The sequence below is a fragment of the Mobula birostris genome, chromosome 11 (genome assembly GCF_030028105.1).
Source record: "Mobula birostris isolate sMobBir1 chromosome 11, sMobBir1.hap1, whole genome shotgun sequence".
NCBI lineage: Eukaryota > Metazoa > Chordata > Chondrichthyes > Myliobatiformes > Myliobatidae > Mobula > Mobula birostris.
In genome coordinates, this window is record NC_092380.1 from 114362021 (window position 1) to 114377506 (window position 15486).

Consider the following 15486-nt stretch of genomic DNA (forward strand, 5'->3'; position numbering starts at 1 on the left):
TGGGCGTGTGGGGAGGAAGTAGAGATGTGTTTGGTGATTGGGTCCCATCTGGAACAGGGCTTCTGAGCGTGATGGAAACAAAATCATTCAGGGTTTTCTAGGAGGGGTTTTACTGATACAAATAATTGACATGATTATACAGAGAGTGGTTAGTAGGATTAGATTCATTTATTTATTTATCACATGTACATTGAAACAGAGTGAAATGCATCATTTGAGTTAATAACCAATGCAACCCAAGGATGTGCTGGGTTCAGGTCATAATTGTCGTCACACATTCCGGTGCCAACATAGCATGCACACAAATACTTAAGTATGCAGTGGGTTGTAATTCAACTAGTCTTGCTTATTCAATTATTATTTTTCTAATGACTACCCAGAAAGGTATATGGTTATAGGGAGTCATGACAGGACATTGCTGGGACCTTGACAGAGATCTGTGTACCCTCTTTAGTCACAGGTGACAGCCCAGACAACTGGAGAGTAGCTAATGATACTCCTTGTTTAAGGCATTAAGGATAATCCAGGGAATTACAGACAACGAGCCTTACATTAGTGGCAGGGAAATTACTATAGAAGATTCTTGAGGATAAGATCGATCCACCCAGGAGTTACTGGGAAAGTATGGACTTATCTCGATAGTCAGCATGGCTCTGTGCAGGGCAGGTCACGTTTTACAAACCTAATTTAAGTTTTTAAGGAGGTGATGAAGATGATTGTTGAGGTAGGGCAGTAGATGTTGGAGATGTTGGCATTCAATCAGGTCTCTGATGTCGGCTAATCCAGAAGATGAAGGCTTGTGGAATCCATGGTGACCTGGTAGATTGGATTCAAAACTGGCTTGGTCAACATGACAGAGGTTGCTGGTGGAGGGATGTTATTCTAACTGGATATCGATAAACTGTGGTGTTCCATAAGGATCAGTGCTGGGACCCTTGGTGTTTCTGATATATAACAGATTGGGATGTAAATGTAGTCAGACTGAATAGTAAGTCTGCATTAATTCATGACCCTAAAAATTGGCCTTCTGGAAAGCAAGGTTGTCAAAGAACACAGGAGAATTTAGATTAATTGGAAAAGACTGATTGTCTATCATATCTGAAACTTGTGCGGGAGAGTTTTTAAACTGGAAAAGTCATTGCATTGAGGCAGTTCCACTCTCTTCACCTTGGAAGTCCAGGTCCAGTGCTATGAGTTTTCATCACAACTGGGGTCTTCTTTGGTTGCAGTGGATGATCATGGGCTCTTCTGTGCCTTGTCATGCCCTTCACTCTCCACAAGGCATTGTAGGACTGCCTTCCTGGCCACTGGTTTCAATGTAGATCTCATCTGTCCAATCCGCCAGAGCTGACTTCACATGCTGGGACAGGCATGTCCCTATCTCACCGGGGTGTGGCCTTTGTCGCTGAGCATCCAGTGGGGCCCAAAGCTGAGTGAGCTGCCCCAGAATGGAAACAGCTACAGTTGGAAATATGGGTGGACAAATGGCAGATGAGGTATAATCTGGACACGCATGAGGTGATACACTTTGGGAGGCCAAATTTAAGAAACTATATAGTAAAAAGGTGTGGGGCTAGGAACCTAATCCTGTAAAAACCCAGAGCTACATAAACGCTAACAGAAGCTCTGAAGACCTGATCCTTTGCAGAAGAAGGATACGCTAATAAGATGGGAGACAGAGGACTCTAGTGAGCTGCTGATGGTGGTCTGAGCCCCAGCAGTGGTGATGGGCTGAAGAAGATACAGTAAAAGGCAGCACTCTTAGGATCATTGATGTACAGTAGTTCAAGTTCAGATTTGTTGCCTTAGGCATACAAAGCCAGGGCATTAATGCTATGTAGACTGCCCAGGATGCTATGCTGCATGCCCGCTAATATGGTGAACTGATAAGTGAGGTTTTGGGTCTACTCCAGGGTTTGGATCTGAGCACTCAATTTTGGTTTGGAATACTGCTGTTCGCATGATTTTCTTTTGCTTTCTCTTGTGTAACGAGTGTTGGTCTTTTATTTTTATTCTTTTTTCTTTAATTGTTTCCCCCCGGTTTTTTGCTTTGTGACTACCTGTGAACAAGCAAATCTCAAGGTTGTATAAGTTATATATTCCTTGATAATAAATCAATCTTGAAAATTAGCTTTCTGCATCATAAATATTTTAACAATAAATACAAAGGAATCTTGTGATGCAAGCCATTAGCTCTCTGAAAGTGGCAACAATGGTAGATAGGGTGGTGAAGAAAGCTTGCAGTCAATTAGGGCATTGCACTGCTAGTTTCAGGAACCAGGTACCCCTCATCATCAAACAGTTGAACCAGAAAGGATAACTGCACTCAACTTCACTCATCCCAATACTGAACTGCTCTCACAACTTATGGACTAACTTCAAGGACTCTTCATCTCATATTTATTGTCTATTTATTCATTATTATTTTGTTTCTTTTTTCTTTTTGTATTTGCAGTTTGATGTCTTTTCCACATTGATTGTCTGTCTTGTGTGCATTTTCATTGATTCTATTGTGTTTCTTTGTATCTTCTGTGAATGCCCGCAAGAAAATGGATCTCGGCATTGTATATAGTGACATTAATGTGCATGGTAATAAATTTACTCTGAACTTTGACTGAGTATAAAAGTTGGCAAGCTGTGTTACAACAGTACAAAACTTTGATGAGGCTGCATTGTGAGTATTACAGGAAGGATGTGGAGACTTTAGAGATGCTGCAGAAGAGGTTCACCAGGATTAGAGTACGAGCTATAAGGAGAGGTTGGACTGACTTGGGTTGTTTTCTCTGGAATGTCAGAGGCTGAGTGGAGACCTGTTAAAATATATATAAGATTGTGAAATGCATAGGAAGGGTAGGTAGTCATGACTTTTTCCAGGTTGGAAATGTCAAATACAAGATGGCATAAGATTTAAAGTGAGAGGGAGAAAGTTGAAGAGATTTGAGTGCCAAGTTTTTCTTGTACACACCAACAGGTGGTGGTGTATGCAGGTTGTTTAGCAATGTTTAAAAAGCATTTAGACAGGTACATGAACAAGTGGGAATGGTAGGATATGGACTACACACAGACAGAAGAGATGTAGTGTAAATTGTTGTCGTGGCCGGCACAGACATGGTGTGCCGATAGGCCTGTGCATGTGCTGTACTGTTCTATGAATTCGAACCAGATTCAGGTTAATAGCACTGGCATACGTTGTGAATTTTTTTGTTTTGTAGTAGTGTACATTGTAATACACAGTAATAAAAGCTATAAATTATAATAGAAATACATATTAAAAAAATTAAATAAGTTGTGCAAATAGAGAGGAAAAAATACTGAGGGAGTGTTCATGGGTTCATTGTCTATTCAGAAATCTGACGGCGGAGAGGAAAAAGCTGTTTCTGAATCATTGAGTGTGTGTCTTCAGGCTCCTGCACTTGCCCCTGATGGTAGCAATGAGAAGGGTGCCTGTTTTGGGCATTGTGGGTCCTTAATGATGGATGCCACCTTTCTGAGGCATCACCTTTTGAAGGTGTTGTTGATGTTGGGGAGGTTAGTGCCCATGAAAGAGCTGGCTGAGTTCGCACAATCCAAAAGGGAGGCTCGATAAACAAACCCATCCAGTGAGAAGACATCAACAGATTGACAGGTAAAGGAAAGAACAAGAATGAAGGAAGAGGAACAAACCGGGAAACAAGCAAGGAAATTGGAAATCCACATTATGATCCTTAGCCACGATTTACTATGTGATAGGAAAGATTGTTTAAATGCTTCAAGAGAATTACCTTCGCTTCTCCCAAGTTTCCCAGTCGGAAATGAAGTGCGCCAACGTTGTTGAGGATCTCAGGAGGGACATCAGCCTGCACTTTCTCCTGAAGGATACGTGTTGCTGTACCATAGGCTGAAAGGGCACCCTACAAACAGAATCCAGTCAAACTCACAACACCAAAAGCCGCAATACCAAGTAACTGCCACGTGCACATAATCTCATTTCAGCACATGGAAACCTGCCATACCATTGCCCAGCTTTGTCAGTCATTGCAATATATTTGGTAGCTGACCACTGAACCACTTCACTCCGTACTTACTAGTGCTATGGGCTCATTTTTTTACAGAATCAGATTCAGGTTAATTATCACTGATGTATGTCATGAAATTTACTGTTTTGTGGCAGCAGTACAGATATAGAACATAGAATAGTACAGCACAGGCCTTTCGGCCCACATTGTTGTGCCAACCCTCAAACCCTGCCTCCCATATAACCACCCACCTTAAATTCCTCCATATACCTGTCTAGTAGTTTCTTAAACTTCACTAGTGTATCTGCCTCCACCACTGACTCAGGCAGTGCACTCCACGCACCAACCACTCTCTGAGTAAAAAACCTTCCTCTAATATCCCCCTTGAACTTCCCACCCCCTACCTTAAAGCCATGTCCTCTTGTATTGAGCAGTGGTGCCCTGGGGAAGAGGCGCTGGCTATCCACTCTATCTATTCCTCTTATTATCTTGTACACCTCTATCATGTCTCCTCTCATCTTCCTTCTCTCCAAAGAGTAAAGCCCTAGCTCCCTTAATCTCTGATCATAATGCATACTCTCTAAACCAGGCAGCATCCTGGTAAATCTCCTCTGTACCCTTTCCAATGCTTCCACATCCTTCCTATAGTGAGGTGACCAGAACTGGACGCAGTACTCCAAGTGTGAAGTGTGGCCTAACCAGAGTTTTATAGAGCTGCATCATTACCCCGCGACTCTTAAACTCTATCCCTCGACTTATGAAAACTAACATCCCATAAGCTTTCTTAACTACCCTATCCACCTGTGAGGCAACTTTCAGGGATCTGTGGACATGTACCCCAAGATCCCTCTGTTCCTCCACACTACCAAGTATCCTGCCATTTACGTTGTACTCTGTCTTGGAGTTTGTCTTTCCAAAGTGTACCACCTCACACTTCTCCGGGTTGAACTTCATCTGCCACTTCTCAGACCACTTCTGCATCCTATCAATGTCTCTCTGCAATCTTTGACAATCCTCTACACTATCTACAACACCACCAACCTTTGTGTTGTCTGCAAACTTGCCAACCCACCCTTCTACCACCACATCCAGGTCGTTAATAAAAATCACAAAAAGTAGAGGTCCCAGAACAGATCCTTGTGGGACACCACTAGTCACAATCCTCCAATCTGAATGTACTCCCTCCACCACCACCCTCTGCCTTCTGCAGGCAAGCCAATTCTGAATCCACCTGTCAAACTTCCCTGTGTTTTTTATCAACACATAAAAAAATTACTATAAATTACAATAAGAAATATAAAAACATACAAATAATGCAGAAAGAGAGCAAAATAGTGAACTAGTGTTGATGAATTCACAGACTGTTCAGAAGTCTGACGAGAGGGGGACTCTTTTGAAAACACAGAATGGAGTGCATTCAGGGAGGTTCTACCTACAATCATCACGCCAACATTGATGACTAGCTACAAAGGAAAATGGAATACTGTGATTAAGCACTACACTGCCAGGGCAAACCAGAGACCATGTCTGCAGAGGTTTATGCACTGCTTAGGAATTAGGCTGCTGCCTGCAGATTGGGGGATAGGCCGACTCTAAGGTCAGCTGGAGACATGCCATCAGGTACTCAGAAAATTCAGATACCTTGGTGTTTGAGACATGCGGCACATTTAGCAAGGTATACAAACCATAACCAATTACAAGTCCACCCTGAAGGTAAATGACATCTCCCTTCCTGATAGGCTGAATGCTTTCTATGCACGATTTGACCAACTGAGTGATGTCACATTGAGGAAAGATCCCTCTCCCTGAGGGAAGGAGGATCCAAGACAGGGTAAACCCAAGCAAAGCTGTGGGGCCAGACAGTATACCTGGTTAGGCGCTGACTAACAGAGGTCTTAACGGACTTCTCCTACGCTCCGTCCGCCAGAGAAAGCAGGATCTCCCAGTGGCCGCACATTTTAATTCCATATCCCATTCCCATTCTGACATGTCTATCCATGGCCTCCTCTACTGTAAAGATGAAGCCACACTCAGGTTGGAGGAACAACACCTTATATTCCCTCTGGGTAGCCTCCAACCTGATGGCATGAACATCGACTTCTCTAACTTACACTAATGCCCCACCTCTCCCTCGTACCCCATCCGTTATTTATTTATATACACATATTCTTTCTCTCTCTCTCCTTTTTCTCCCTCTGTCCCTCTGACTATACCCCTTGCCCATCCTCTGGGTTCTCCCTCCCCCTTTTCCTTCTCCCTGGGCCTCCTGTCCCATGACCCTCTCATATCCCTTTTGCCAATCACCTGTCCAGCTCTTGGCTCCATCTCTCTCCCTCCTGTCTTCTCCTATCATTTTGGATCTCCCCCTCCCATTTTCAAATCTCTTCCTAGCTCTTCCTTCAGTTAGTCCTGACGAAAAATCTTGGCCCGAAACATCGGCTGTACCTCTTCCTAAAGATGCTGCCTGGCCTGCTGCGTTCACCAGCAACTTTCATGTGTGTTGCTTGAAATTCCAGCATCTGCAGAATTCCTCGTGTTATTGTTTCGTTTGGTTGTATATATGTACAGTCAGACAACAACAAACTTGTGCATCAGAAGGGCTTAGTTTAGCTAGGTATTTGGTTAGTTTGCACAACATTGTACAAATGCTGTACTGTTCTATGTAAGTTCAGGAACCTGGGGCTCATTAGGTCAGGGATTAATGAAGTGAGAAGGATCTTTCCTCTCTCTATTCTGGGATCTGAGCACTGCACAGTCTCAGCAGAGGCTGGGAACCTGTTGTCCCACTCAGACATGGACTCGTGTAAGGCACTGACTTCAACAATCATGAAATGCTTTAAGCAGCTGGTAATGGATCATATAAAATCCCACCTTCCAGCTACATTGGACCCTTTCCTTTCTTTCTGGCATGTGCCTGCGTGCGAGTCTGTGCGTGTGCGTCTGTGATGATGGATTTTTCATGGCTTTTTCCAAGGTACAGAGCGAGAGAGAGAGAGACTGTGTGGCGCGCCACCCGCCAGACACCTTCGCAGCATTTTCCCTCTGTTTTATGAGGCTCAGTTGCAGTCTCAACACTCAACCTGACACCAACGGAAAGCGTGCTTGGGGGCCTTTTGAACCCGGGAACCTCCACTCCCGGGTCCAGCACCGATGTTGTTGCGTCACCAGCCGGCCCAAATTGTACCCTTTCCAATTCGCCTACTGCTTAAACTGGTTCATTGATGGTACTACAGCCTTTGCCGTCCACTCCATCCTGTCCCACCTAGAAAGCGATGCCTCATATGCCAGGATGATGTTCATTGACATCTGCTTGGCAGATAACACCATCATCCCTCGGAGGCCAGTGGGCAATCTGTCCTCATTGCGACTCAACGCCCTTCTCTGTAACTGGATGTTGGACTTTACAGAAAAACCCCATTCAGTCCAAGTTGGCAGCAACACCTCAAGCTCCATCATGCACTGCTATTCACACTGCTGGCTTACTATGGTCTTGCCAGATTCAGTTCAAACCGCACCATCAACTTCGCTGGTGACACAACAGTGGCTGGCCTTATCAGCAATAATGATGAGTCAGCATACAGAATGCAGGTAGACAGTTTTGTCAAATGGTGCAAGAACAACAATCTGAATCTCAGCATGGACAAAAGAGATGACTGTGGACCAGGAAGGCACAGGTTATCCACTTTCTATTGCACATCAATGGCTCTGCCATGGAGGGAGTGCAGTTTTGGGCCCCTTATCTAAGAAAGGACATTGGAGAGGATTCAAAGGAGGAATAAATTCTTCTCAGGCTTCCAGCCTGGTACGAGCCCCAATTATAAACGTCGGTTATAACCGATGCCTGTACCCAGCTGGAAGCTGGAGAAGAGCTTATTTGTCATATACGCCGGGAAGGCACTAGATCCTTGTCAAATGGGTTCAGGAAAATGATTCTGGGATTGTAAGGCTTGTCATGTGAAGAGCATTTGATGGCTCTGGGCCTGTACTCACTGGGTTCAGAAGAATGAGGGGTGACCTCATTGAAAAGTATTGAATGGTGTAAGGGCTTAATAGAGTGGCTGCTTCCTATGGTGGGGGAGACTAAGACCAGAGGACAAAGCCTCAGAATAGAGGTGTGCCCTTTAAAACTGAAATAAGGAGAAATTTCTTTAGCCAGAGAGTGGTGATTCTGTGGAATTTGTTGCCACAGATGGCTGTGGAGGCCAAGTTTTTGGGTATATTTAAGGCAGAGGTTGATAGATTCTTGATTAGTCAGGGTATGAAGGGATTCATGGAGCAGGCGGGAGATTGGGCCTGACAGGTAAAATGGATTAGCCGTGATGAAAGGGTGCAGCAGACTCAATGGGCCAAATGGCCTAATTCTGCTCCTATATCTTATGGTACTATAACACAAAGTTCCTTGGTGTGCACATAATCTAACCTGGACCCACATTATTTCTTCATCTCTGCACAGCAGCATTCTACACTTTCGGAGGAGACTGACGTGTGTAAGGTTCCTTGTCCTATTCTACCAACTTTCTACAGGAGCACAAAAAGAGGGCGTCCTCTTCTGGCGGCATCATTGTGTGGTATGGAAGTTGAAAGGCCTGAAAGGATACTAAAAACAGCCAAGAGGATCACCGGGGTCTCCCTATTTGTGACATTTACCAGGGGTGTTATACACAAAGGGCCAGAGGCATTGTTGAGGATCCCCAACCCACATCCCAAAGTCTTTCACCCAGTAATGTTAGGAAGGAGGTACAGGAGCATCAGGACTAGGATTGCCAGACTGGGTAACAGCTCCTTGCCTCAGGCTATAAAACTGATGAATACTCTGCCACCACTGTGATCTCATCACTTGGACAGCAAGCTGTTTACTGTTTATTACTTACCTGTACTGTGCACTGCATGCATTTTGAATTATATTTTATTAAGTTATTTGTAGAAATATTTTGTGTTATGTGCTGTGTGAAGTATGTGTTTTGTGGGTGTACTGTGGTCTGGAAGAACGTTGTTTCGTTTGATTATATGCATGTACGGTCTGATGACAATAAACTTCAGCTTGAACTTGAAGCTGTTCCTAGATCACTGAGACTGTATATTCTGGCTCTTGTACCTTCTCCTTGATGGTAGTAATGGGAAGAGCGCATGTCATGGATGGAGGGGTTTCTTAATGATGGCTTTATGGCATTGCTTTTTAAAGATGTCCTCAATGGCGGGCGCTGGTGCCCATGATGGAGCTGGCTGAGTCTACAACCCTTTGCAGCCTTGTCTGATACTGTGCGATGGCCACTCCACACTCCTTTCATACTCCTCTTTTGCCCTGCAATACTAAAATTCCTACTTTTTAAGGAACTTCCTTTATGATCTGACCTCCCCTGCCTCATTTTCCCTGCCTCTGTACACTATCTCACTATTTTATTTCTCTCTTTTCCCACTACTTAAAATATATAAATAGAACTATAAATTACATTATAAAATAACTAAATTACAGTAAGTATGTTGATCTGCGAGTGTGCGCGTATAATATATATACACACATTTTAAATCATAATTTATAGTTATTTTATTATGCAATTGCAAAGTAATGTTACTGCAAAGCAACAAATTTCATGACATATGCCAGCCATATTAAACCTGATGCTGAATCTGATTTCCTTGTACGAGGTGATATCTCACCTGCTGAGCACTCTCTGTGTTTACTACAGGACTATACCCATACCTGAATATCTGACTGTTCAAGGATCTGAGCCAGTTCAATCCAGGCCTCCACATCGTCTGGGTACTGTTCAGTCACTTTCTTCAGATGACCCTTGAAAAAAATTGGGAATACTTTAGAGAAAGGCATTTGAAGCCATGTTAACACATACGAAAGTAAGCTTACTGTTACAATGGGAAAGTATAAATCCAAAGCTTTGTACCTTTGCAACTTCCCTCTTCTCCTGCTCCTCTGAGGTGGCGTAGAGTGAACCTAGAATCTTCATAGTTTCGTAATTGTTGGGGTAGGCCTTGAGAACTTTCTCAAAGCACTGTGCAGCATTCTCCTTGTCCCCTCGATAAATGTACATTTGCCCGAGGCCGAAGAAAGGCAGAACAAAGGTAGTGGAAGCAAACTGTGTAGCTTGGTAATAGTACTGGAAAGCCTGATCATAATCACCCTGTGGAACAAGAACAAGGACATCTGTAGGGTTAGTGATGGCTGGAAGACAAGATTATGTTAGCAGACTGCACTTGGAGTATTGTGAACAGCTTTGAGCCCCTTATCCAAAAGATGTGCTGGCACTGGTGAGCATCCAGAGGAGGTTCATGAGAATGATCCCAGGAATGAAAGGGTTAATGTTTGAAAAGTGTTTGATGGCTCTGGGCTTGCACTTACTGGAGTTTAGTAAAATGAGAGGGGGACCTAATTGAAACATATTGAATATTGAAAGGACTACATAACGAGTGGATGTGGAGATGAAGTTTCCAATAGTGGGGGAGTCTAGGACCAGAGGGCACAGTCTCAGAATAGAGGAACACCCATTTAAAACAGAGATGAGATGGAATTTTTTTTTTTAGCTAGAGTGAATCTATGGAATTCATTGCCACAGACAGCAGTGGAGTCCAAGTCATTGAGCATATTTAAAGTGGTCGTTGATAGGTTCTTGATTTGTCAGAGCGTCAAAGATGACCAGGGAAAGGCAGGATAATGATGTCGAGAGGGATAATAAGTCTGCCATGATGGAATGGTGGAACAGTCTTTATGGGCCAAATGGCCAATTCTACTCTTATGTCTTATGGTCTTACGGGTACACGATAAAAACACTGGTACTCCACAGAGTGCAAATTCATTACAGGACTCTTGGTCCTGGAATACTAACTCACAGTTGCATACGTTCTATACTCAAACAAGAGATGTCCACTTAGACAATGTAATTAGGCAGATATCCACTTAGAGGACATTCAAAAGTTCAAATTACATTTATTATCAAAGTATATATACAATATACAACCTTGTGATTGCAAAACAAAGAAACACAATACAATCCACGAAAAACACCACACAACAAAGACCATGAAACAGTCAAGGTGTTAAAAAGAAGAAATAATGTGAACAATAAAAATTAAAGAAATCACACACAGAACTGCATAGTCCTTGAAAATGTGCCCACAGCCACGCAGCCAGTTCACCACTAACTCCCAAAGGGAAATTACAGGCAGTGGATTGCAGTACCGTAATCCAGAAAAGGCACATTTAGTAGAAAAGTTAATGGTTATGAGATGGCATGTTGCGATGGTATGGCATATACTGCCCAGTTTATAATGTAAACTCTCTCCCCCATTCACTCTGTCTACTGCCATTGCCCCAGGAAAGCAACAAACACGTTCAAGAATCCCTCTATCCCTGTTCATTCTTTCTTCTTCCTGCTCTCATTGAGCAGAAGATACAAAAGCTCGAGAACACGTACCAACAAGCTCAAGGACAACTTCGACCTTGTTGTCATTTAGACTAGTGAATAGACCTCTTATATGATGCACAGAAATTCTTGATCTCTCAGTCTACGTTGCCATGGCCCTTGCACTCTGTGCCTCTCTGCTCTGCACTTTCTCTGTAACACTGTATCCTGCAATCTGTTTTTTCCCTTTCCAGGTTGAGAGTGTTGTTAATAAGGCATGCACGTTCTGTGCCTTCACATAATAGGTTCCTTAAGGTTGTCATAGCTGAGAGTGGGGTGTGGTGGTGGGGATAAGCTCCCACTACCTATTAATGCTCCCAACAGCATACATCTCAAGTAGTCTCTGACAACCAAGTCCTGCTCCTGACCTTCACGTGTGGCTTAGCTACTAAACCTGGTTACTGGCACCTTAAAACCAGTCGCTTCTAACAGATGGGGCTCGTCAGCCGTGGCTGGCAGCTCATCAAGAAGGAACACTCTCATCTCAAACCACCACTACCTTGCAGATATCTCCACTCATGGCGAAGGCTTTAGGAGTAGACCCTGAGGAAAAACCCGGAGCAGGAGTCCCAAAGGCAGTCTTACTTTGAGTTCAACGCTGACTGGCATCTCCTGCGATACTGCTGGTGCCCAACTGTATCAGTCTCTGCTGTTCCTTCGGATACATCAGCTGCATGGACAACAGCTTGCTCTCCATATCATTCTACCCTGGATTGCATCTCGACTTCGACAGCTGGGACGCAACATCCGTGGTCAACCCCAACCAACAAAGGCCATTGACATTGACATGATAGGTTTGGATCATAAAAGCAGGGAAGTCTTGCTCCATCTTTATACAGTACAGCTGCCTTAATTGAAGAATTATGTTCATTTCTGATTGTTTCATCATAAGAAGCATTTGGAGCTCCTGGAACAGGTCCAGAGATGAGGTACTGTAGTTACAACTATAGATTGGAGAAGCTGTGACTGGTGTCTTGGAGAAGAAAAGTTCAGGACAACATCTGATGAAAGTAGAAAAGATATAAAGAGGTGCTTGAACAAAGTGGATAGTGGGTTGATCAAAATTGTCCCTTAGTGGGAAAAATTGCGAAGGAAAGATGATGCGCATGTCAAAGATTCAGATGTATTTATCACACGTATGCCTTGGCAGCGTAGCAGTTAGCATGACACTATTCTAGCTTAGTGCGTTTGAATTCAATTCCAGCGTCCTCTGTAAATAAGTTTGTATGTTCCTTCCTGTGTGCACATGGGTTTTCTCCAGTTTGCTCCCGCAGTCCAAATACATACCAGTTAGTAGGTTAATTGGTCATTGCAAATTATCCTGTGGTTAGGTTAGGGTTAAATAGGTGGGTTGCTGGGCAGCACAGCTCGAAGGCCAAAAGGCCTGTTCTGCAATGTATCTCAATAAATTAATCAATACATACAGTGAAATGCATCACTTGCATTAGAAGTAAATTGCAAGGGTACAGGGAAATAAGACCAATAGATTGCTCCCCCTGGAGTCTGAATGGCCTTCTACAGTGTTGTATGTTGAAGCAGAGGTTAACCACGATGTAACTGCTTCTATTCATTCATATCCCAGCCACTAAAGATGACTTGCTCCTTTGAGGGCTTTATAACAGAAGACACTCCCATTAGGGCAGAGGTTACGTAGCATCCACGCCAGGACACCAGACCCAAAAACAGTTACTTTCGCCAAGCAGTAAGGCTGATCAACACCTCCACCCATTACTTTATTATTTTTTGTCAGTTATCTTATGTACAGACTAGCATCCCTTTATGGACATTCAATCAATCTATGTATATAAGCTATCTTATATATTTACATATATTTTTTCTTATTTTTCTGTTCTTTATTTTATTGCAGTTTTTGTGCAGCTTCGGATCGGGAGTAATAATTATTTCATTCTCTTTTACACTTGTGTACTGGAAATAACATTAAGCAATCTTGACCTTGAATGTTGACTGAAAAGTTTGCAGTAACTCACCTGCACATGGAAGGACCTGGCTAACTGGTAGCAACTCTCAGCTTGCATAGCCTCCACCTCAGTATTATGAAAAGCATGGAGAGCCAGATGCTGTACTTTGCTATAATCCTGAAAATGAACGAGAATTTGTAAAACAACCAAACTCCACAGCATCGCTCTGTCAAAATAAAAATTGCTTTCAAGACACTAATAAAACCGCAGGAATTATTTATTTTCACATGGACCAGATCTCAGAAGGGGTAAAGGAAAGATGAATCCTGATGAAGGGTCTTGGCATGAAACATCGACTGTTTATTCCCCTACACAGATGATGCCTGACCTGCTGAATTCCAAAAGCATTTTGTGTGCGCTACTTGAGAAATATGTGGGTGACTACGGTCTTTCTTGGCAAACTTTTCTACAGAGGTGATTTGCTATTGCCTTCTTCTGGAGAGTGTCTTTACAAAACAGGTGACCTAAGCCATAATCAATACTCCAGTGACTGTCTGCCTGGTGTCAGTGGTTGCATAACCAGGACTTGTGATGTGCACCAGCTGCTCATATGACCATCCACCACCTGCTGCCATGGCTTCACATCACCCTGATCGTGGGACTAAGCAGGAGCTACACCTTGCCTAAGGATGACCTGCAGGCTGGCAGACTGATGGCATGCCTTACACCTCCTTTGGTAGAGAATTATTTCTACCTCGCCAACCATGGCACATAACGAATGAAAAAACTCGAGAGATGAAAAGATAATTTTCAAATATCAGTTAAAATCCCAGAGTATGTTGGGGCCAGAAATTTGAGACATCTGTTAATTAGAGGAAGGTGGATTTGAAGTTTAATTTGGTCTTGACTTTACACTTGGAACTGTAGGATCAAGGATGGAACTGACAAACGATAGTTTAAGATGCACCTTTCACTTCAATTTCCAGTGATAAGGAAGACTTTCACTCTCCCTTCTCCCACACCGTCATCAGATTTCTGAATGGTCCATGAAGCCAAGAACATTACCTCATTATTTCGCTTTTTATGTTCACGTTTAGTATCTTTCTTATCACAACTTGTAGTAATTTTTTTTCTGTATTGCTGTGTACTGCTGCCACAAAACAACAAATATCATGATGTACACTCAGTGGTCACTTTATTAGGTACGCCTGCTCGTTAATGTGAATATGGAATCAGCCAATCATGCGACAGCAACTCAATACATGCAGACATGGTCAAGAGGTTCAGCTGGATGGAATGATTGTTGGTGCCAAATGGGGTGGTCTGAACATTTCAAAAACTGATCTCCTGGGATTTTCACACACAACAGTCCCTAAAGTTTATAGAGAATGGTGCGATAAACAAAATCATCCAGTAAGCAGCAGTTCCGTGGACAAAAACACCTTGTTTATGTGAGAAGTCAGAGGAGGAAGGCCAGACAGGTTTAAACAGACAGGAAGGCAGCAGTAACTCAAATAACCACACATAACAACAGTGGAAGAGCATCTCTGAGAGATTTTTTATATATATATAAAATTAAAAAAACTATAAATGACAATAAGCATATGTAAAAAAAGAAAATTAATTAACCAGTGCAAAAAGAGAGGAAACAAAATACTGAGGAAGTGTTCATGGGTTCACTGTCCAATTACATAAGAGCAGTTGCTTCATTTATTAACATCAGGAACAATTATGACAACATGAAAGATTTCGAAAGCTAACACTAGAGATTCTGCAGATGCTGGAAATCCAAAGCCACACACACAAAAAGCTGCAGGAACTCAGGAGGTCAGGCAGTATCCATGGAAATTAATAAACAGTCCACCTTTCAGGCTGAGACCCTTCATTGGGACTGGAAAGGAAGAGGGAAGACAGAATAAAAAGGTACAGGGAGGGTGGGATGAGTCAGCAGACGCAATCTCAATGGCTCTTTACACAGCCTTTGACCACCTGGACTATACAACACCTCTGTCAGGATGCTGTTCATCAACTGTAGCTCAGCATTTAACACCATCATTCCCACAATCCTGATCGATAAGTTACAGAACCTGGGCCTCTGTACCTCCTTTTGTAATTGGATCCTCCACTTCCTAAACAAAAGACCACAATCTGTGCAGA

The 15486-nt window shown here is 43.0% G+C and overlaps 1 protein-coding gene across 1 annotated transcript in view; it reads right to left on the reverse strand.

Annotated features, from left to right (window-relative positions):
• Positions 1–15486, reverse strand: part of ctr9 (CTR9 homolog, Paf1/RNA polymerase II complex component) — a 103898-nt gene that overhangs the window by 59689 nt on the left and 28723 nt on the right. The window contains exons 8-11 of the mRNA XM_072272909.1: positions 13399–13506; positions 9896–10132; positions 9697–9786; positions 3762–3890 (exon numbers count right to left, since the gene is read on the reverse strand). Of these exons, the coding sequence (XP_072129010.1) occupies positions 3762–3890; positions 9697–9786; positions 9896–10132; positions 13399–13506 (564 nt within the window). The remainder of the gene's footprint in view (positions 1–3761; positions 3891–9696; positions 9787–9895; positions 10133–13398; positions 13507–15486) is intronic.